We start from the raw sequence: 24,165 nt of genomic DNA, 5'->3' as shown, positions 1-24,165 counted from the left end.
GTAGTTTGAAATCGTATACTACAAGCTGACAATGATCAGAGACATGTAACTGAAACAGAGAGGATAACCCGGTGCTAAGCTAACCGGGTGTACACTGTTGTATCAGCGGTAGGGTGGGGCTCTCTGCTAGCTAGCTGACAATGACTGGTCAGTCGGGCTGTGGGTTTTAACCGAGTTACATCTAGCTGAAAGTATTTGTCTCCAGACAGATAAGATGTTTAACTCACCCAGCTGCAGAGAAGAAAGTAAACACTGTTGGATTATGATTTTAACTGCCAGATCAGGCTGGGTAGTAGCTGTCACCATTGTTGTGCAAGGTGGTACTGAAGCTGAGAGCATCACCTGTCAGGAGATGCTTGAGTTTTAACAAGCTTCTAAAGCATTTTAGATAAGATAAGATAGAACTTTATTCATCCCGAGATAAACTACTGTGTAGCAGTTTCAATGCAAAGTTATAGGAGTGCAGATACAAAGCATGCAATATGCAAGGACCAAAATAACAAAGTAGAAGAAGCAATGTACAGCAAATATGAAATACAGTGTAAAGCAACTATGAAACTAAATATAAGAAGTAGCCCACGGTAAGGTTCAAAAACTGGCTAACAGCTGCAAATTCTATCAAAAAGCTACTAATAAGGTGCAACCGATATATACAGTATACAATGGCACAAATAGGTTAACTGTTGCTTATAAATATGTTTGTATAGTGTTAGATCTGAGGTAGTTGGCATAAGAGTGCATGGTTAACACAGAATGTTCATGATTATGTCCATGACATTCCCTAAATGTCACATTATTGCAAACTATGTCGTGTGAGTCAGCTGTGAGTTGTTGAGTCTGTCTGACAGAATCTCATGATACATTGTATGTGTGTGAGATAGAGATTTTATTTATCAGTAAACAGTACAAACACAAGGAGACCGCTCCACCACCAGGACACCCTTGAAGTTTGTTTTTTGTCTGATATACTTGAGTCGTAACATTACAATATATTATGTAATATGAGGACAAACAAACTGTGTTGTTTGTGTACAGCTGTGGCATTATGTCTGACAAAAGCGAGCTGAAAGCAGAGCTTGAAAGGAAGAAGCAACGCTTGGCTCAAATCAGAGAGGAGAAGAAAAGGAAGGAGGAGGAGCGCAAGAAGCAAGCGGTATGTTTAACATTTTGTAAATGCTTTCAATATGATATTGAATGCAAGAATTAAGAAGGGGAATGAATGACTTCAAAACCATTAATGTCTCAGTGTGAAGAGTGCAAAACCATTTATTTAGTTGAATGCAAACTTTTCCTACACTTAATTTTTGTGAGTGTTGGTAGTCCATATCCTGCAAGACTTCATTGATGGCCATGATTTCCATCAGTGTCAATGCAGTTTAGAGCTTAAAAATGCTGATGGCTAGGTTGAGACATACACAGCAGCTTCCAAGGTGTCTTACAAGCACTTGTCATACTAATCTTTAAATAAGTAGTATTGTTTATAAGTAATGTCATTTATAACATTAAGTGGTTTGAATTGGAATATGGATATTTAGAGATGGCATAAGTGGGTATGGTGTTGCTATGTTTTCCAGGCGGACCAATTGAAAGAAGCTGTACAACACCAGGATGATTCAGACCTGGAGAAAAAAAGACGTGAGGCTGAGGCTCTTCTACAGAGCATGGGCATAACCCCAGATGTTCCTGTTGGTATGTTATATATTACCTGTTGGTGGATTGTACATACTGAGCTATCATTATATCTATATCTTTTAGACTCTGTAACCCACCAGGAAAAAAACAGGCTTTTCCACAGGGTTCCTGGACATAACATTTCCATACATTCTGTGTAATATATCCTCCTAAATACCTGTTTTTAAACAAAACTATTATAGTAGCTCATGTGCCATAATATCACACATACACTGCAGTTACTGTATAAGGACAGTCAATACTTTTATTCAATGTTTTGGCTCTTTGACTAGGGTTTGAGGGTGATACACTTTCATTTTTGGGTGAACAGCGTAGGAATCATTGCATTTATTATTCCATGTCCCTCAAAGCAGATTTCAGCAGTAGGGTAATGAGCTAAAACATACAGATATTTTAATGGTCAAACAGTGGAATGCTCTTTACTGACCAGCTCAGTCACCTGACCTCAGTACAGCTGATCATGTGTTTGACTTCTTAAAGACCAGACTGAAGGCAAAAGCTCAGAAACAAGCAAGAGGTGAATATGGCTGTGGGATTCTTTGTCACTCACTGCTATGTTTGTACAGCCAAATATTAGATATTATGATAAATTCATATTTACTTGTCTTATTATTTTCTGTCCCCTAACATTGGATTTATGTATATATTAAAAGGCAGTCATCTTAATACTATTTATCTGGTTTGGATGCAAAACACCTCAGCATTTTAATCCTATTGTCGTTATCATGAGGTTAAAATGTGATTGTTTCATCATAGTAATGCCAGATTTATTACGATGGAGTGCACAGCCAACACAGAAAAATGTGTCAGTGTTTAAATGAGCTGCCACCTGCTAAGTACTTTGTTAAGTACATTTCCTGAAGACAAAAGTACATGGTAAGGTAACCAACTAAGCGAAGCAGAGTGGAGGTTTCTAACACAATGTCATCTCCTTTCAAGGAGCATTTTAGGTGAGACTAAGTGGTTCAGGTGTAATAGCCATCTTGGCAGGTGGGTGAGTGTATGGTCTACAGGAAACAGACGGAAGAGCCACAGTGAGCAATCAAGTTGCACCTTTTATACTACCATAACAAAACAAACTAACATTAAGACAGCAAACTCAAGGTAGACAACATATTCTTTGTTACAGCAAGGGAAGCAAACATAAAGAAAATAATGATTAAACTACGTTGCAACGTATGATGGCATAATCTCCTTCATAGAAAAGTATCACCATTTAGCTTTAAAGAAATTCCTTTATGGTCTCACAGAATAACACCAAATTAGAAGCATGAGTTAACACTACTGAAATATACTTAAATCACCTACTCTCAATACAATAAAATACTCTTAAAGTAACACCATAGTATTGTTTCTTCGTTCTGGTTCCATACATAATGTTTTAGAAACAGTTATGCCAACATAAAGCCAATTCAGGCAGTAATTTATCTTGTGGAAAAAAACTACAGCATTTATATTTAAACTCTCTTGATATAATTATTTGTGAAACTTGGCAACTAAACAGGTTTGTTTTACATGCAGGCTGTGATATCCATACAAACAAGCTGCCTTTAAAATTATTGACTAGCATGGGAATATATGCTCAATGCTCATGGACAGCACATGATCAGACAAGTCCACTCTCACCTCAAGAGTCTCTTCCACATGCAAAGAGAAGGGGAAAGAGTTCAAAGAGATCAGCAACACTTACAGTATATTGAACAACTTTATTGTTAAAGGCCCAGAGACACCAAGACAAAATTTAAGAACTAGTGTTGATGAAGGCTGAATGTTACATCACCTGTGTCTCGGCCCAAAAGTTGCACTGAACACACTGCAAACACTACAGCCAACAGCCAACAAGCATGTGCCTTCTGCGCCTGTGTGAGAGGAAGTAACTCCTTCTATAGCAGCAGGTGGCAGCAGTCAGTTGGCGCTTCTCAAAGTCAAGGAAGAGTCCTTCAAAATTCCGCTAAGGGACTGTTCCAATGTCAGGGACGCTTTGAATTCTAGTCCTTCCTTCAGAGAATTTACAAGGATGCATGTGTGTATCCTCAGCAGGCATGAAGTGCCCACAATATGTTGCGCACGATTTGTCGGAATTAAAGGCAGGGCCTCTTCAAAAACACACACCTGGGCAGTCGCTGGCCTGTTCCAATGTGTGTTGACTAAATGCTAGGAGGGAGTCTTGCCTAGCCTCCATGGGACGCAACTTGGAAGGATCCATATTACCAATGAAGCATCCTTGACTTTGAGAAGCACCATGTATTTTTCATTCAAAAAGGGAAACTGACAGGACGGATTCAAGTTGCTCGTTAGCCAGTTAGCACATAAAAACACTACCTGATGTTGAAAGACCAAAGTGTGTTAAGAACTGTTTCTGCTAAAGAGCTCAATAGCTAAAAAAAAATCATACCTAATTTAACAAGTTTGATTCAATGTCACGTCCTTTTGACTTTCTCTTCTTGTGCGCTGAGCTGAACTGCCAATTAGAATGACTTCATTCTCCAATAGACTCCGATGTCGATTCAACATGGTGAATCTCCTGGAAAAAAAGCTGACAAGGGACGACTAGTGCCAATGGTGCAGGACGCACTGCACAAACGAGGGTGACGCATGCTCACCATGTTGGTCTTACAGTAAAGATTTACCATATACTACAAGTGTAACAAACCAAGTGAGAAGTGGCAAAAAAACATGTTACTGCAACTTTTCCTCTCATAAATAACCTCTCAAACATGAGTCTGACTTTTAGATCTCTCACATTTCTAATATTTCTAGTAGATTCCATAAAAACATGTCCATAAACACCTCTACAATCCAAGGGTAAGCCCTGATAAATTAAAAAAGGTTAAATAATACTGTCATAGACTGTATTAACATCAGTTTATAGAGTTCATCCATGAGCAGGGACTGTAACAGCACTGACACGTTGCTAACAGCAGGTGGCAGAAGAGATCCATAAGAAAATCTTCATGAGCCTCACAGGATGCAGACAGACCTGAAACAAAAATGAAAAGAATCTTTTTAATCATTTGTATTGCATTTATTCAAAACATTACATATAAAGACAAAATCAGCTTAAGTTTGTTAAGTACAGACTGATTTGTATATTGAAACTCATTTTGCTACCAATGTCAAGGCTTCACACACATCACAACACACTCACTAACATGTAGCCGTCAGGAAATCTACATTAAGACTGATAGCATTCAGTATGGACACATTTGCACTCTGTTGTGAGAAGCTTTTTGGTGTCTTGCACACTGTAACAGATGATTATTGTCTGTTTCACTATGTAGTCCCTCCTCCCATCTCTCCAACTACCAAATCGGCAGGCACACCGAGTGAGGCAGGGAGCCAAGACTCTGATGGAGCTGTGGGACCCAGGTACACACACACACACACACACACACACACACACACACACTTCTCAGCAACAGTTTGAGTAACAACATTTTTCCCTGCTGCTTCCCGTACAGTACATTACAAGTATGGAAACAATGGCAACATCCCTATTTATGAAGAATTAACGTCCATTTATCCCCCCAAGGGAAAATGCTTACATGCATATGTCTTTATTGAGCTTTATATGTCTCCTCAAAACGTGCTTTCTGTGCTCTTTATGTGCTCAGTTGTGCTTATGCCAGCAGGAATGTAATTTCAGCGTCCTTGTCACGGCCTCTCAAGCCACTTAAACTGCAGATGTGTTGTACAGCAAATTAGTTCTGAAGTGTTTTGAGTATTGCCTAGGAAAAAAAATGTAGGTGTGTTTGTGCTTTATAAGCTTTGCATCACTTTTAACTCCAGACAAAGGCTGTGAATAAATTTAAAGCATGATTACACTACGAAGAGCTGAGCTAAAATCTTTTGGAAAGTCTCATACCATCACAGTGAATGATGACGAGTTTATGCCAACTGAGTGCATGTTTATTTAATTTGTGTGCCGTTGAATTAGGACGATCCTAAATTAACAATAAAACAGCAGGCTGCTGTGATGCCTGGGGGACTTCTTAACCCCTAATTAGAGCCCCTTCCCTGGGCTGAAACTCAAGCTCCCCCAGTGTCCCATCAGGCCCAGGGAGCTGTTCCCCCTACGTGTTGACTCATTTCCCTCACCAGCATGGCCATTTCCTACACACATGGAGGTCATGTTTTCTCCCTGAGGGTTCTCTCTCTCCCTCCCTCTCTGTCTGCACAACACTCAGAGCCTTTGGTGTGACACAGTTCAGGCTGTATCAGCCCCGCAGGCTGCACATTACACCCTGTGTCATCTCACTCTGAAAGGCGGTGTGTCCATGCATTTTAAGCAGATACATTCTTCCATCTCTGAGCTGTGTGCAGGCAGATTCAAGAAATAAAAAAAAAAAAACAACACACAAAAGATCCAGTTTTTATGTTTTAATAACATGCAAATTCAACTGATTTATGACCTAGGATCCAATCAGCATGTTGTGTGCCATAACGCTAACTTTATCTCCTCTCCTCATTTGTGCTCGCTCGTCTCCTCTCACTAATGCTGCCTTGTTGCTGTGACACTAACCAGGACTCTGCACTGGGACTCTGACCCGTCCACTCTTCAACTTCACTCTGACTCTGAGCTGGGGTACTGGACACTCTCTTCTCTCCTTTCCTGGTCATTTTCCCTTCTCTCAATCTATGGCATGATTACTTTGTCTTTCAAAGTCATTGCTCAGATAATGCAGTCCAGAAAAAACAGTCAAGTCGTGCATGCAAGAGTGGTCAGAATAAAGCTTTTAATTGATTCACACTGGTTGGTACACTAATCTGAAGTCTTTGCCATCTCATGAAACACTCATTTACTTACTTACTTTGATTCCACTTGCAAGGAGGTGAAAATTGTTACAAAAGCAGATGAGTAAGCAGGATGAATGTCTTGTATGTTGTTTTTTCTTGTTAAAATCATTACACTTTTGTGGTGATAATGAGCTGTGCAAAGTGTGAGATGTTCTGTGCTTTTAGGCGTGGAACCCCAAAACTGGGAATGGCCAAAATCACACAGGTGGACTTCCCTCCACGTGAGACGGTGTCCTACACAAAAGAGACCCAGACACCTGTCATGACTCAGCAAAAAGAAGGTGAATCTCACACATTATTACACAGGTTTACCTATGGTGTGTTGATAATATGTCGATACTGTGATATGAGATTGGATATCATCTTAGATTTTGGGTATCGTAATATCATAAGTGTCTTTTCCTGGTTGTAAAAGCTACATTACCGCAAAGTGATGCAATATACCAACTTAGTCATTATATTCACAATACTATATGATTATTTATCGAAAATTTCATGTAAATATTTTGTGAAAGCACCAATAGTCAACCCTACAATATCGTCACTAACAATATCGAGATATGTTGTCAAAAATATGTGGATATTTGATCTTCTCCATATCGCCCAGCCCTGAGTTAACCTTAAAAATGGACGAAACCTGTGTGCACATGAACCTAACTGATCGATTATGTGGACTAGGGCTGCAACTAACTATTATATTCATTATCGATCAACCTGACGATTATTTTTTAAACTAATCAATTAATTGTTTGTTCTAAAGAATGTCACAAAATGATGAAAAATGTTCATTTCGGATTCTCAAAGTCCAAGGAGATGTCTATATAAGTCTTGCTTTGTCAGCCCCAAACCCAAAGATATTCAGTTTAATATGATATAAAACTAAAAGCAGAAAAAAAATCAATTTTTGAGAGGCTAAAAATGCATTTTCTGCCATTTTTGCATGAAAATGACTTAAGCAATTATAAAAAATATTTTCTGTCGATTGATTAGTTGACTAGTCGTTGCAGCTCTAATGTGGATGCAGTAAAAATGTGGTGTTCCATTAAAATGTATAGCTCCTTTTCAAACAAACGTTTTGTTTTGCCGCCACTTGTGGAAATAAATTCATAACGGGGGGTGTTGTCGGCTGTACGAGTGCACAAGTGGGTACCGGAAGTTGACAACAAGTGGAAGGGATTTGGGATTCGAGATCAAAGTAATGGAAAAATGAGGCCCAGGAAACACAAGAAGTAGAAGGAGAGATTAAATTCAGACAAGCCGTGCTCCTCTGAACCTCACAACCAAGTCTGCTCCGGTATAATTAATGAGCAGGATGAGAAAACCAGTGACAGGAAGGAGAAATGCGATTGAGGGGGAAGATATGAAGCGCTGCGCATACGACTGCTTACTGCCTCTGAAGCATGTCGATATGTATGTAATTGCTGCACTGGAGCTTTCATGCGGTCGGCCGAAGAGAGTTTTCGGGCTACTACTAACACCACATGCTGAACACATGTTCCATAAAATATGCAATATTTGTGGGTGTGCGGCTTACTCTTGGTTGATTTATGTAATGACAGATGGCGAATAATGCGGTCTGCTGAAATCCTGATTAGGTTTTTTGTTTTGTGTTCATGTTTTGTTTTTGTGTTTTTCCAAAGAAATATCAGAAGTATTCCACAAAACCTCAAACTCTCGGAATGAGTCTGTCTTTTAAGTCGTCTGCTCAATTTATTTGCATCAGCTAACACGTCTTTTTAAGCATCCTTGAAAGCCTGGTTAGGGTTTTAAACAGTGTATGGGTTGTTGGTTGTTGTCCCATCAGGTGATGTGCAGTAAATCCTGAGGTGGCATGCAGCACGAGCAAGATGAAATTGTGTGATTTTGTGGAAAACTATGAGCAGAACTAGTGAAGGATGAAGAGCATCCCTCTGCTCCTCATCGCTCTTTACTCTGGACTCTACTGGGCATTGTAAAACTGTGTTAAACAACGATGGTTTCTGCCAGCTGTTCAACACGAGGCCCCCTTCCCCTCTCTGCCACTATGTAATCATTTCATCAACTCCCTCGCTTCCCTGTCTTCTCCCTTCACCGAACAGGCACATAACAAAACACACTCAGTGACATTGTGCATTTTCACACCATCACTTCTGGCACTCGATGAGACGGCATCCCCTTCCCAGCTTGCTCCCCTCGGCGCATTTTTGATGTGTGGGGTGGCGTCAGGCCTGTTCTCTGATTGAGCGATTTATCATGTTGTCAAAAGGAGGCAACGGCGCAGCACTCTCAAGGTCAGCAGGCGGTGGCATTAGAGGGAGCGGTTGCCGTGCCCCGGCTGCTACAAACCGAGGGTTCCCACAGTGTGTGCAAGACATCTCAGAAAAAGGAGTAAAAGATTTAAGATTTTAACATCACCTGCCCTGTTGACCCAAAGAAAACCCCCCGAACAGTCAAGGAGAACGCATCATCGGGTTATATGATTTGTTTTTGTTAATGCAGAGTTTCTAACTTTGATACAGTACCTTGAAAAATAATGATATTTAATACAATTTTCAATACAACTGGGATGAATTAACATAGAGGGCATATAATTTACAGTTCTTAAATGATGAATACAATAAGGATATAACATGACATCAACAACTTTTCTTTGTTCTTAGAAACCAGAAGAGTGACAGAAGTAAATAGAAATGAAACTTCTGAAAATTTCGATTTCGAAATAACGATTATAGTGACCAAAATTGTCTTTAGTATCAGTATTATCACAGTATTGTAAAAATGCACTAATACGCACACTGAAATAATTTCATCAAGGTAATTTTCACCACAAATAGAATTAGCAGCACTATGCAGTTTTTGTTTGCATAAACATTAAAATAATAACAGCCATTTCCTTATGTGAAAACCATATCAAATGTGCATTAGCATTAAAGATAGCCTGTCTTTAAGATACTTGCTTAAGTGTCTGTGTCAGTGGCCACGTTTACATGCACACTAATATTCCACTATTATTCCGAGTATGATAGTAATCTGAATTTGATGCGGTGCATGTAAAAAGCATAGGCCTTTATCTAAATTTAGCAATTTCCGATTAAGACGTGGGAGATGCCGGTATTATTCAGCTTTTAATAGCAATGTTTGGACATCTATACAGTGCATTGGGAACATGTGTCTCAATTGGGATTTTTGCTGCAATTTGTGACACAATCTCTTGCCTGTTTATGGTAGCTTCTCTGAGTTGTCATGGAAACCAACTTGCCAACAGTTTGCAAGGCTGTGGTACAGAGTCATTCTCAAAAGAAAAGCCCACATTTCTGCTCAGAAGGAGGAACACCTACTTATAAACATTATTTAAGACTTGTATATCAACAGGTTTTTGGATATGTGCAACTATTGTAGCACCGACCTTCTTAAGAAGGTGGTTAAAGGAATGAAAAGAGGGAGGCTGCATTTGCACGATCTAACAAGTCTGCCACCAGTGGAAAATTTTTAAAAAATCCTATTTTGATGCTAAGAATCACAATGGCACAGCAACTTGAGCTGTCTTGTCTATATTTTGATGTGATAAACGTCATGTTAGGGCACAATAATCAAAGTATGCACATCTGCATGTAAACAGGAATATTAGTGGAATATTTCTTTTCATGAGGTATGTAAACAACGTTGTAGGAATATTGTCTTTTTCAAAATAAGGGCAAAAACCAGATTCTTTTGTGCATGTAAACGTAGCCAGTGTCGATGACGACAAGGGACCAATAGCATCACTGGATTTGCCTTCTGCATACCCACTCTGTAAACAAGGGAACAGAAAAACAAACCCTCAGTGCATGCTGCACCTGCGTCTGGCAGACTGTTGCTAACTTTGGCGCAATAATCAAACAAGGTTTTAAGAATAATTAAAATTTTAAACGGTAATACTACCTGTAAGGATTTCACCGCCATTTATCTTAAAAACCAGAAACCATTTCATCCTTAGTAGTAGATTTCAATAAAAGAGAGTGAGAAACCACAGCTGGCTGTATCAATACTGCGGAAAATGAATATTGAAGCTGTTTCAAATATTCAGAATCGGTTTGAATGTAACACTAATGTGGACACTATTGGATCATTCTGCTGCACAAAATGACCTAGCCAGTCTTGAAATTGCCTCTCAGATGTCTATGACTAGACAAGCTTGACATGAATTGGCCTACATCTTTATTTGCCAAGTTTGTGACCACAGGATAACACAGGTGCATTTCTTTTTTTTTAAATCAGTTCTATTCCATTTTTAGGTAGTTTGTTGATTTAAGGCACCAGATTGGTGAATTTCTGTGCCGCCGCTGCTGCAGTATTCCCAGACTGCACTAGTTGGTAATACGCAGCATCAGTATGCACTCCTCAACAAGAGGCTGTAATTATGGAGTAAGATATTGTTGGAGGTTGGGCAGTGGTGGTGGTGGTGGTTGGTTGGTTTGTGTGTGTGTGTGTGTGTGTGCGTGTGTGTGTGTGTGTGTGTGTAGAGTGGTTGGTCTGGTGCAGCGTTTAAAAAGGCTTGTCAGGAATATGAGTATGTAGAGCAGTTTAGTAAATCTAATATTTAATTGAATGTGATTGTTTTAATCACTCTGAATTCAGAGGCAGGTCAAAACTTTTTATCACAAAAGCCCTTAATGGCCTTCTTGTTTGAAGTGCCACTTGTAATTGTGGTCAGCTTTTATGCACTTGATGATTAGTACTGTTAAATATCTATTGTATCCTTCTGTCATACAGTAGCTAATCATTTCCAGTGGAAAATTTGGAATATTCTACTTTTTTCCCCAAGGGTATGGTTTGAATGTTTGCACCTTTACAACCTGGTTATTGTTCTCAGTGTCATTTAACTACATTATGAGTTTCTATATAATCTGTGATAGACTTTTTTTTAAGAGCAGAGTGCTGGTTTTGGATTTCTCCTTGGCCTGCGGGTGATCTTTAAACCTCACTGTCATTAGGGACATGTGTAACCCTGTTGAAGAGAAAACAATAGACTCCTGTTTCACAGATGACTAAATCCTGAACAGTGTTATCAGATTGACAAAAGTCTGACTGCTGGTGTCTTTGTTTTTTGGTGCCTTGCAGCCATTTTAAATTTGCTACACTAGTAACAAACAACCACAGATGTTGACGGTGTGCCACGTGGAAAATGGTTGATCACAGTTTTTGAAGTGCATTTTGGGAGCTCATGAAAATTTCACGTCACAATTCTTCCGGCCAAAGTAATTGGAATTCTCGATATTATCCCGGTAATCGTCAGAATTTTCTTAAAACTCTTACAATGGCCCAAAAACATCTGGAATGACTTTACATAATGTTCAGAAACAAATGTTGTAATTGCATCACAGATAGGACTCACATCTTTTTTAGATTAAACATCCCTTTTAATGAAAAACAAGCAATCTTAAAAAGCCAGGCTTTCAACTATTTGAAACTGCATTAAACCTTTTGATGTAAAAATAATGGCAATGCTTGATTAAGATCTTTTGCTTTTCTTTTCTTTGAGGGTGGTGTATACGCTGCTTGCTTTTGTGTAAGTGGCAACCCTCAGGGCTGAAAAATGAAGCCAATGCCAAGTACCAAAAACTGTAGTTCCACTAATGGCCACTTGAGGCTGGCTCCAGAAGTCAGTCAATCCCTATAGACCACCCCATGTTAAAATATCTGACTTTAAAGCAGAAATAAACACGTTTACAGCCTCGGACCAAAATAAAAAACACAGTTGTGGTCTCTGTAGTTAATTTCAACATTCATATCAGCTGTACACGGGCTGATTTTTTTATATGACCCACCTGTTTATATGTTATGAAGACTTACAGTCAAAAGCTGCTTTGAGTGACAGGCTGTCTGCGAGGCGTCACCACACACTATGAGTCAGATCCACCCCTCGCTCCTCCACAGCTCCACCCTCTTATCCAACTATGGTCACATCTGGCTCCAAAACTCCCAAGACTATGACAGCCAAAATAGCAAACTTGAGGCTTCAAAACGGAAGTCCACAAACCAATGGGTGACGTCATGGTCGCCACATCCATTATTTTACACATTATGTGGTTTTTGCAAAGTCTTTTTTATTGTTGATTGTCTAGCAGTCTCTTCGGGCACTGCTGCAGGGTCCCTGTGTATCCTTAAGAAGCCTTAAATGACTTAAAAGCCATTGAATTCATTAATCTAAACATAAGGCCTTAACTGGTATTAAAATGTCTTAAATCAGTCTTTCAATAGTCTTAAAAAAGCTAAGACATAGGAAGTAGGATTTTCTGAAGTGTTTTTTTGCGATGTTGCATTGTAAAATCTCAAAATATGTGGTAACATCGTCATCGTCATTTCATAAAAAATTTACCAAATGCCTCTCATGTTAACGACACACAGATCAGGACAGCGGAACCAACAACACTCATATTTTGTTTCCGTCCTGGATGCTCAGAGCTCATAATTTAATGACAATTGTATTTTTAAACAAGATTTAGTGGCATGGCTGAAACTAGTACAAGACGTTGAAGAGGCTCTGTGTGCTTTATGCATTAAGCCTTTTAAACTCAGCATGATGGGAGTCAAAGCAGTTGAATTCCACATGCAGAGGGAAAAATAGAAAATAAAAAAACGCCAACAAACGCCAGGTATTCCCAATTCTGTTCTACCCTGGTCTCAGCCACGAGACAAAAAAGTCGTGTTTTGGGTTTTAATTAACATCTGGGCAGAAATGTTCCCTAACTCTCAGCAATTAATGTTATTTGGTTATAAAAATATTCTTAAATTTCCCTCCAAGTGGCTCTTAAAAAGTTTTAATCTATCGCAATCCACACCAAAATCGTATATGGTGGGGTGACTTTTAGCCCACCAGGAGATTGTGTGCCCCATATAGGTTAAGTCTTAAGGAGCAGGGTTCGATTCCAACCTGTGGCCTTTTGCTCCATGTCATCCCCAGTCCCTCTACCCCTCTCCTGTCAACCTGCAGCTGTTCTGTCATAAAGGAACAAGCCCCAAAAAATCTTTTTTAAAAATCCCCTCCCTAGACTAGAGGTACTCTTTTTTTCCTTAGGAAACAAAGAATGATAGTGCACATATTTGCATATTGGTAGAGTTTTGTTTTTGTGGTTGTTGGCCTTTGCACACACAGCCAGAGACAAACAACCCTGCTGCACGTGCTGAAGTCAGATCCTCATTGTGCGGGGACATATAGAAAGTGGAAGACACCTGCAGCGGAGGGGAGCAAAGGTCATTTAGTTTTATACTTTGTACATCACTGGCCGCATACTGTGTTTGCATTAATATATTGTCCATTGACTAAGACCTGTGATTACCCCCCCTCCCCTCCTGTCCGGCTCCCCCCAAAAAAGCTTTTATTTCTTAAGTGGTACAAAAGCCATAATTGAGCCTGCTTTGAGAGGAGGTGTCAGTGTATGGGACATCGGTGATCCGGGTGAATTCTGTTAAATGCAACCCCCCCATCCTCCAACACCCACCCTCACTAGGCGTTACTGCCCCCCTACACATCCCCAGCGGGGTCACCAGGATCACTAGCTTTTCTCCAAATGGCCATTTTGGCTGGCAGGTGCATTATACCCTTTATTTTCAGATTGTCTATCCGCTCCTAATGCCTGGCAGGTTGATTGCTCTGGCTGCCTCACCAGGGAAAGGGCTGACGAGCACGGCCGGGACTAGCTGAAAGACAGTGATTACTGTTTTCCTTTAAGCCTGATTGAGGCCCTTGAAAGGAAAGATTTTAACCTTCTCCTGTTGGTTGCAGAGTATGGCCGTACATTGAAATGGCTTGTGTCATCAACCCAGTTCTGTAAACTCATCAGCGTATCCAATAACCTTCTTCCCCAAACCTCCATCTGAGGAAGGGGATAAATCACTTTATGGACAAAGTGACAGATGACATTATCATTTAGATTATCTCAGTAGGAAGGAAGTTCTGGCATGCGGTGCTGTCATCTTAGATTAACTATAAGGCTCATACCAAGATAAATGCTTGGAGGAACCAGGCGAGTATTTCCCCTCTCCTCATGAATCTGTTTTGTCCTCCTTTTGCTATTATTTTTTACATTGAAAGCATAGGCTATATACCGCCTCTAAGAGTTGTGTTTTTGAAAAAGCGCGTTCATCTTCTTTGAGGTAGAGCCGGTGTGCAGTTTGCCAGCTGGTCTGGCCTGTATTTTGTTGTACATTCTCTGAGGTTGAATAGGAGTTGCAGGACCTCCTGCTAGGATGGTAATTGCACAGGCTTGCTGTTCAGGGAGAAGCTTGTCTCGGGGCAGCCAGGCGGAAAACCTCTGTGCCATCCCCATGCCACCTCTGAAGAGCACAAGACAATCCCAGCATCACCATCTGCTTTTGCACCATGCCGTCATCTGGCCAGACCAATGGGACGAGCCCGGGCAGCTGCTCCACACCCTCTGCCCTGCTGCCCTGTGGCCTAGAAGGGGGCAACCTGCCACTGGGACACAGAGGAAATGGCTACACTGACAGCTAGACTCTCCATTGAATGGCTCGAGTCTCATTAACAGTTGGGAAAGACAGGGGTCCCTATGACAACAAGGCACCCGCTGCGCTGTGTCCCTTTAACACAAATGACAAACTTCCCCGCTTTAGAGGAGCAGGTTCCTCTTTGAAAGGCGACATTGTGCTGACAAACCAAACAAACGCGAGGCAGAGATACAAAATCAGTTTTTTGCTGTGCCCATAATCACTGGGTGGAGCTTTTATTGAAAAAAGGAAATAATGGAGGTGAAAGACGTAGTGACCAAAAAGTATGACATGTCTGAATGGAGGCATGATCACTTGAATTTAATTTTATTTCTTCTTTGCATACCAAGTTTTGACTTAAATATTAATGTCATAAACAAATTTGATTTATTATTTATTGCATATTGCAAATCTTGATAATGGGTTTAAAAGAAATGACGGATTCTGAAATCAGATTAGATCAGTGTTTCTCAACTTTTTTGTGTCCAGAACCTCTAAATTGAAATACATTACGTGCACCATCTAAAGCAGTACATTGCCTAGCTTCCATGCCGGTAGATTTGGTTTATCAGGGATGATAGCAAAGCACCACAGTATATAAAATATACATAGCAGAAACATCATGTACATTGGACCACTATGTTTAAGTCTTTAAACACAGTCACGGCTGAAAATGATAACAGAAATCAACAAGTTTGCCAGTTTCCCATATCTCCGCAATTCAAATCACTGCTGGTTGCCTACCCAGAAGTGACTGTGGGTAATGTGCAACGTCACTGTTATTCGGTCTATAGTTGTCAACTAATGAATCCTATGATCAGAATAGTCATTCTTATGATTCTTACTCGTATCAGGCTCACATCTATTTTAAATTAAAGTCTAAAAATACAACTGATAATCTCTATTTTTCTGTGGACCTCCTTGAATTCCCCCAATGACCCCTGTTGAGCCCCATTAGATCACATAATCCTGTCTTGGTTTTGATCTGGATCAAACCTTCAGCGTGTGTTGTTGAAAACCTTTTTTTGTAGGATTAGGACACCTTTGATCCAAAAAAATCTGGATAATCTTGATCCCAGCAAAAGGTTGGATTTAGGGTACATTTCAGGAACAAAATAACTTAGAAATCTTTTAAATTTGTCAAATATATTTGCATTTATTTTTATTTTGCACTTGATTTGATTAGCTGGCACACCGATAAAGTAGATAAGGTAGACATTAGGCCACCTATGAAATGTTACATTACTGTAAAAATAAAGGATTTTCCCCCCATAAAACAATACCTCAAATAGCTGTCAATATTATATAGAAGTATTAAAATGTACCTTTCCTTTATCACTTAAATCACACAGTCAAATGTGTTTTCTAACAGCTGCATCCTCCATGCTTTTTTCTGTCTCTTTAAATAAAAACACATAACATGACCCCATGCTGGCTATTGTTCCTGTTCTTTACATAGCTCGTGGTCTGCATTGTGATATTTGGTCCCAAATGTATCTGGATCAGGGTGCTCCAATCTAAAGTTGCTTTGAAAAATGGTACAAATATAAGATGGATTTGCTGATCCTGGATAGCAAAACATGGGATTTCCAAATCCAGATCACCATGATCCAGATGAATCTTTCTGAACAGCTGGGCCCTGGTGTGTACAACCTTACTCTGTGTTTTTCCAGTGTTTAATGTAGTTTAATTTCTGATCAGCAGAGGAAGAAGAAGAGGAAGAAAGTGCTCCACCTCAACCAGTTGTGGAGACTCAGACTGAGAAACCCGACCAGAAAGAGGAGGAGGAAGGTAATTCACTGCCACTGATGATGCATGCTTGCAATATGAAATGAGCAAATTCTTTAGGGATTTTTTTATAGTCATTGCGGCATAATAAGAGGTTTCTATTACTGTAAATCACTGCACCACATGCGACACGTAATGTCGGTGAGCAACAGCAAGTATCCCGACTACATTTCATGTGTTTCTCTGTGTAGCACCCCCCCACGAACTGACAGAGGAGGAAAAACTCCAGATCCTGCACTCCGAAGAGTTTGTGAATTTCTTCGACCACAGCACTCGCATTATTGAGCGGGCTCTATCAGAGCACGTGGACCTCTTCTTCGACTACAGCGGTCGTGACCTGGAGGAGAAGGAGGGGTAATAATTGGACAACTAGTGTTTTTTTTTTTTTTTTTTTTTAAAGATGGTAATTGGTTTTTGAAGAAGTGTTTTTATTGATTTGTGGCGCTTTGTTTTCCCCAGTGAGATCCAGGCCGGAGCAAAGCTCTCCCTCAACAGGCAGTTCTTGGATGAGCGCTGGTCCAAGCATCGTGTCGTCACCTGCCTGGACTGGTCCCCCCAGGTCATTTGACTTTTTGTAATTAAATCAGCAGTTCAGCACATTGCTCAGGGCGGCAATTGGAAGGTGTTCGCAATTGTCAAAACATCAATCCTAAAAATGAGAGTAACGTATATGCATAAGTGTCACTAATTGGCTGTTGAAACAGCTTAACTTTGCACAGCCATAATGCTTTATGATTACATAGCTTGAGTTTGACAGCATTTACTTTGCGCCACAAGTCCCTCAGGAAAAGTAAGTTATGTCCCACACATTGTCACTCAGGGGCCGTAATGATTTGTTTCCTCTGGTGTCTAAGGTCATTTAATGCATGATTCTGCAATGACTTCTGACAGTGATTGAACACCAACTCTTTGTTCGCAGTATTTACTGCCTCAGAGCGATATACATGCCCTTGTGATTTGAATTTCTGAATTCACAAACTGTAAATCTCAGATCAGGTATGAGAAGCAGCAGAGGTGTGTTCCCATCTGGGAAGTGTTCTCTGCCTGTGTTTTAACCCCTCTGCCTGTGTTTTTACCCCTCTGTGGGTTTTAGATTCTCGATGAGCTGCTATGCACCGCTGTTCCTCCTGAGTGCTTTCAGAAACATAGCTTTTCCTTAAATTATAAAGGGAATAAAAAGGGAATTGACCAAAGTTCTTAAGGGGGTGGGGTAATTAAACAAGTCATAAATCTTGAGAAAAGGTTACTCATTCTTTAAGGCATTCAGCAGCACCACACACAGCAGGCGAGGCTTTTCCACATGGAGCCAAGCCTGGGGGGCACGTCTGCCTCCCCCTGACATTCATTTGGGCTGATTTTTTTTTTTTCCTGTCATCAGTATCCTGAACTCCTGGTTGCCTCATACAACAACAACGAGGAAGCTCCCCACGAGCCAGACGGCGTGGCCTTAGTGTGGAATATGAAGTACAAGAAGGCCACACCGGAGTACGTCTTCCACTGTCAGGTACCCAAAGCCCCTCTGCTTCTTCCTCTCTCCCCACGTCCTCACGGGTGGCTTCTNTCCACCATCATCTACACTGTGAGTTCACCATACTGGCATCCACCTCCACCACATCTATCCACAAACACATGTTCGAGAGGCGCCGGAGAAGACCTGTGGTGCAGGAGTTGAATGGAATCCGAGCGCTGCAGCAGGATTAAGTGTGTGGGGCAGGGCTGGTTATCATGTGCATCCAAACAAGGGCCCTGTGTTCAGACAAGCTAGCAGCTCCTCCACTCTGCCCAGCCTTATTATAATGCCTGCCCCAAGGCTCCTTCAGCAAGACAAGTTGAGTAGAACCACATGTTGTTGCCTCCAGAGCGGATGTAGATGCAGGCGTATTGCTCAGATGAATAAAACTGAACAGAAGTGTGAATGCACGTTTTCTCCATGCCTCAAAGTCGGCTCATAATGAGATTTTCTTGAACCATGCGTCACAGTTGTTGTCAAGAAAAGTCCCTTTAGAAAAAATACTGAGTCAAGATTGTGATAGGTGAAGCAATGGGTGTGCGTGTGCCACCTAAAAAACAAGTAATAAAATTCATGAAATTAGTCATAATCCAAAAATAAATCCTGATCCTGTTGACCAGCCCGGAGGTTTGTTTACACAGTAGGAACTGAGGGAGGAGTGATGAAAGACGTGTTTTGGAAGAGTGGGAACACGCTCAGAACATTTCCGTAACTTTGAGATGAAGCAGGAAAACAACAGGTTGAAGTTTGAAGTTTTCCATGTTCTGATTATTGCCAACATCAAATATTTGTTGCTGATATGAAGCTTAGCAGTGTTTTGCAGCCATATAGCCAGAACCTGATGGGATACAGAGTTGCATTGTGGTCTGTTGCCTCAGTGGAAAATTCATCTGAGTTATTTTGACTCTAGATCCATGTTTCCATTCATTGTCATTATAAAATAGTGTTAAATGCGTATGTTGTTCAGTCGCTGTACTGGTCTGTGTCAGTGAATACAGTTCTGCAGTATTACACCCAGTTTAACGCAGTCTAATACAGCTGTCCTGCATCAGAGTTTTTGTTAAAACCATTCATACAGGTGAGCACAAATGAGGATCACAGAATAATAGAAACACTTGTCAGGTCACAGCACCACAAACTAGATTCTCCAAAATGATCACTAAGTTGAATCAGCACCTCTCTTGGCTCCTGGATGCAATCTTGCTTTTGCGACTGGACATGATGGTATTCCTAGAGACCTGTCAGCAGCCTGTCTTACTATAAACATGCACTTTTTCCTCACTGGAGAAGCTAAACATTGCCTGTCCCTTTCTCTGTATTTTCATGACAGTCTGCTGTTATGTCGGCTGCGTTTGCCAAGTTCCACCCCAACGTTGTGGTGGGGGGCACATACTCGGGGCAGATTGTTCTGTGGGACAACAGGAGCAACAAGAGGACCCCCGTGCAGAGGACTCCCCTGTCAGCAGCAGCACACACGGTACGCTAAACAACAGACACACTGGGCTCGTACTTTATTCTGTGAAAACAAAGAGATCCTGTAACTCATTATAATGAGATATGTTCTCGAAATAATGAATTCATCCCAAAATAATGACTTAGTATCTCAAAATGATGAAAAACGTTCTCAAAATAATGACATAGAATCACAAAATAATCTTAGTTTCCCAAAATAATGTCTTAGTATCTCAAATAATGACTTAGTATCTCAAAATAATGAGAAACGGTCTCAAAATAATGACTTAATATCTCAAATAATGAGAAATGTTTCCAAAATAATGACTTAGTATCTCAAATGAGAAATGTTCCCCAAATATTGACTTAGTATCTCAAAATGATGAGAAACGTTCTCAAAATATTGACTTAGAATCTCAAAATAATCTTAGTTTCCCAAAATAATGACTTAATATCTCAAAATAATGACTTAGTTTCCCAAAATAATGACTTAATATCTCAAAATAATGACTTAGTATCTCAAAATAATGACTTAGTTTCCCAAAATAATGACTTAATATCTCAAAATAATCGTAGTTTCCCAAAATAATGACTTAATATCTCAAAATAATCGTAGTTTCCCAAAATAATGACTTAGTATCTCAAAATGATGAGAAATATTCTCAAAATATTGACTTAGAATCTCAAAATAATCTTAGTTTCCCAAAATAATGACTTAGTATCTCAAAATGATGAGAAATGTTCCCAAAATAATGACTTAATATCTAAATGTTCCCAAAATAATGACTTTGTATCTCAAAATGATGAGCAATGTTTTCAAAATATTGACTTAGTATCTCAAAATGATGAGAAATGTTCCCAAAATAATGACTTAATATCTAAATGTTCCCAAAATATTGACTTAGTATCTCAAAATGATGAGAAACGTTCTCAAAATAATGATGTAATATCTAAATGTTCCCAAAATAATGACTTTGTATCTCAAAATGATGAGAAATGTTCTCAAAATATTGACTTAGTTTCCCAAAATAATGACTTCGTTTCCCAAAATAATAAGAAACTTTCTCAAAATAATTACTTAATATCTCAAAATAATCTTGATTTGGAGATGCTAAGTCCTTATTTTGAGACAAGTCATTTTTGAGATACTAACTCATAATTGTTTTTCATCACACTTTCAGAAATGGGCAGCATATAACCCAGCAGAGGAATAAAATCTCTCCCTCTTTTCTCTCCCTCTCTTTGCAGCACCCAGTATATTGTGTGAATGTTGTTGGCACCCAGAACGCCCACAATCTGATTAGCATCTCCACTGACGGCAAGATTTGCTCCTGGAGTCTGGACATGCTCTCTCAGCCACAGGTAACATACAGTGTGTGTGTGTGTGTGTGTGTGTGTGTGTGTGTGTAGGGTTTCTCCTATGGGTGGTCAGAGGAATATATCTGAATTACATAAACGACTCAGGGTTAAAGCTTAAACCATAAAATCTAATTGCTGTGTTAATACTACATCACATTTTAAAGCTTTGAGCTTAGTTTTTACAGTTTGTGTTTTTTCTGTCTCTTCAGTCTCACATTCCACACACTTCCTGTCCCTCCCTTTCATACTAAATGTCAAACATTTTGGCCGGGCTCCTTCATTTGAGCATTCCACTTTGGTATTTCCCTCGGCTTTACCGTTATTTTTTTTCTACAACTCATTTTTCACTCTCAAGGAAATTAACTTTGCTAGCTGTGTCATTTCATCTGTGCTGCCAAGACCTCAGTGTCAAGCTTCCATTTTTTATAAAGTGCTAGTTGAATTTAGATTACGCATTAATAAACTGTCAAGTGATTTTTATAGGTTGTGCTTGGCAGCATGTGTGTTAACATAAAGCCCAAGCGGGGAGCTTGTTAAAGATGTTGTTCCATGTTGCCTTGCCTCCACAGGACAGCATGGAGCTGGTGTTCAAGCAGTCCAAAGCTGTAGCTGTCACCTCCATGTCTTTCCCTCTCGGAGATGTCAACAATTTTGTGGTGGGCAGCGAGGACGGCTCCGTCTACATGTCGTGTCGTCATGGAAGGTACGTTTATAAGCAAACCGCGGTCCCCGGCGTCCCTCCCGAACACCGCCAGGAAACTGAGGCGGCTTGTTAGGCCCACCTCGGACCGAGTGTCAAATAAATATAGCCCACTCACTTCCCAGTACAACGCAAATCCAACACTTGATCTCCTGCTGTTTGAGGTTTCACTCCTGCCCAGTCATCCTGTTTTTCTTTTCCGCTTGTCAGTTGTGTTTGTAAAGGTCGCTCAACATAAACAGGGCACACATGCAGGGGAAACAAATCATTTTTTCCCTGTCCTTTTTTTTTTTTTTTTTTCTTCCTCTCAGTATGCTTCTCTGGGTGAGAGAGTTTGTTTACAGTCGGTCTTCCCAGGGAGAATTAAAACTGCAGTTCATCCCACAATGTTCTCATTTAAGACACCGGGGCTCCTCTCATGCTGGTTGGCTCTCTGGTAAAGAAGCAAAGAAATGTGGCTTAAATCAGAGCTGCCACTGAGTACATGTCCTGCAGTGTGCCCGGAGACCGCAGAGAGGGGATAGCTGCTAGGTTTTTGCACAGCAGAATCACCTCTGTAATTGAGGGAATAATTTTCCACCTCATTTACAATGGTATGATACTCTCATCGCAGTTAATAATGCATAAGCATCACTCATGCTGAGTATTTACCTCTCTACATTAATTATCAGAGCCTCAGTTGGGTAACAGCTCTGCAACATGTGGTTGAGGCGTTGCAGGCACTTTTGCCACCCTGCTGGTAATCACACGATATAAGTAAATGATTAATGTGAGCGCGTCCAACAGAGGTCCATCTGTGCTTTTTTTAATGCTTAATGTAATGCCCAAAGGGTTTAAGAACAGGAGTGTTAACCGTGTGGATTTTCTTTGTTCGTTCCCTTCATGCAGTGTAAAGAAATGTAGATTCTAACGTTATTTACTCAACATCAGCTGCTTTTGGATATTAAAATAATGCTTCAACCCCTCAAATGACCATTTGTATATCAGTTGCTCACCCCGTGTTATATTGAATTCTTGGAGAACACTTTTCTTGCATGCCTCCAAAATGAACGAAGAATTCAAAAATTGAGAAAATTCTTGATGAGTTGAAGTCATAGGGGTCCTCAGACAACTCGTGCAGGATAATCCAAGTCTTATTTATCCAGTCATATGCTCAGTACTTCCCAAACAGACGGTTCTGTCTGACAGGGATCTGAACTATACGTGAAATTAGTCTATGCTCTCTTCAAAGCCAGACTTGACAAAAACAGTAATTTTACCTCGCTGAACACCGAAGCTGCTGGTCTACCACTGCCTCGATCTGTCAGTTAATAACGAAAAGAGGGGAAAATGAGTGGAAGCGAGGAGCAAAGCGGCGGTGAAGCTGAAGAAGAGCTAAGACAAAGACAGTCTGGAAAACATGTCGGCAACAAACCTTTTCCGTCACCTGAAAAGGTGGCATCCCAGTGACTACACTGAGAGCGTGAAAATCCGGGCCAAAACTGCAGTAAGTCTGTGGGCAGCACTAGTGGGGCTGCACCACAACAGCAATCAATAGTGTCCTCTTTTGCCGCCGCAACTCCGTCTGAGTAGCAATCAAAAAAGAGCAGAGATATAACAGACGCAGTGTCATACTGTCTAGCCAAAGACATGATGCCCATGAGCACCATGGAGAAAGACGGATTCAAGATATTAATTAAAGAGCAAGACTGCAGATAGGAGCTAACAGGCAATATTTTTCTCAAACTGCTCTGCCTCAGCTTTAGGACGAGTGCCATGGGAAGCTGGAAAATTTTTCAGGTGTCAGACATTATCAGGATACTTTTTAAACTTGCAGCATTATCAAATTGTATATCATGATAAATATCAATATCGATCAATATGGGGAAAGAACTGTCTACTTAGGAAGTACTGAACATCTGACTGGATAAATGAGACTTGGATTATTCTGCACAAGTTGTGCGGAGTTTGTAAACAGATGTTATTAAATATGATCCCCTTATACTTCAATTCATCAAGAATTTTCTCCATTTTTGGATTCTTCGTCCACCGTGGAGGCATGTGAGAAAAACATTGTTTCCTCACAAATTCAATGTAACACAGAGTGAGTAATTGATACACAAATTATCATATGTGGAGTGAAGTATCTCTTTAAGTTCTTGATCTAAACTGTCAGTCCGTTTGCACTCACTCCCCACTTTATCTGCCATGTGCTCCACAGCAAAGCGGGCATTAGTGAGATGTTCGAGGGCCACCATGGGCCCATCACAGGGATCCACTGCCACACAGCTGCAGGGCCTCTGGACTTCTCCCACCTGTTTGTTACCTCCTCTTTTGACTGGACTGTCAAGCTGTGGAGCACCAAGGTATGAATGACATCTAGGATGCATTTTAAAGGCCAGAGTGAACCTCATAGGTATGG

At 40.4% G+C, this 24,165-nt stretch overlaps 1 protein-coding gene across 5 annotated transcripts in view; it reads left to right on the top strand.

The window, feature by feature from the left end:
• The window catches only part of LOC126392897 (dynein, cytoplasmic 1, intermediate chain 2a), a 28,371-nt gene that overhangs the window by 594 nt on the left and 3,612 nt on the right, over positions 1-24,165 (top strand). For 2 of the 5 annotated variants that reach the window (XM_050048613.1, XM_050048614.1), the window contains exons 2-14: positions 1,036-1,153; positions 1,575-1,689; positions 4,974-5,061; positions 6,218-6,277; positions 6,655-6,770; positions 16,657-16,746; positions 16,935-17,097; positions 17,203-17,302; positions 18,122-18,247; positions 19,584-19,730; positions 20,954-21,067; positions 21,634-21,767; positions 23,965-24,109. In XM_050048613.1, the coding sequence (XP_049904570.1) occupies positions 1,046-1,153; positions 1,575-1,689; positions 4,974-5,061; positions 6,218-6,277; positions 6,655-6,770; positions 16,657-16,746; positions 16,935-17,097; positions 17,203-17,302; positions 18,122-18,247; positions 19,584-19,730; positions 20,954-21,067; positions 21,634-21,767; positions 23,965-24,109 (1,506 nt within the window). In that variant the 5' untranslated portion in view covers positions 1,036-1,045. The remainder of the gene's footprint in view (positions 1-1,035; positions 1,154-1,574; positions 1,690-4,973; positions 5,062-6,217; positions 6,278-6,654; positions 6,771-16,656; positions 16,747-16,934; positions 17,098-17,202; positions 17,303-18,121; positions 18,248-19,583; positions 19,731-20,953; positions 21,068-21,633; positions 21,768-23,964; positions 24,110-24,165) is intronic. The other 3 variants (XM_050048615.1, XM_050048617.1, XM_050048616.1) reach the window with 3 other exon arrangements.

Source organism: Epinephelus moara, chromosome 7, assembly GCF_006386435.1.
Source record: "Epinephelus moara isolate mb chromosome 7, YSFRI_EMoa_1.0, whole genome shotgun sequence".
In the NCBI taxonomy this organism is placed as follows: domain Eukaryota; kingdom Metazoa; phylum Chordata; class Actinopteri; order Perciformes; family Serranidae; genus Epinephelus; species Epinephelus moara.
Note: the sequence above shows the minus strand (reverse complement) of the source record. Positions and strands in the feature narration are given on the sequence as shown.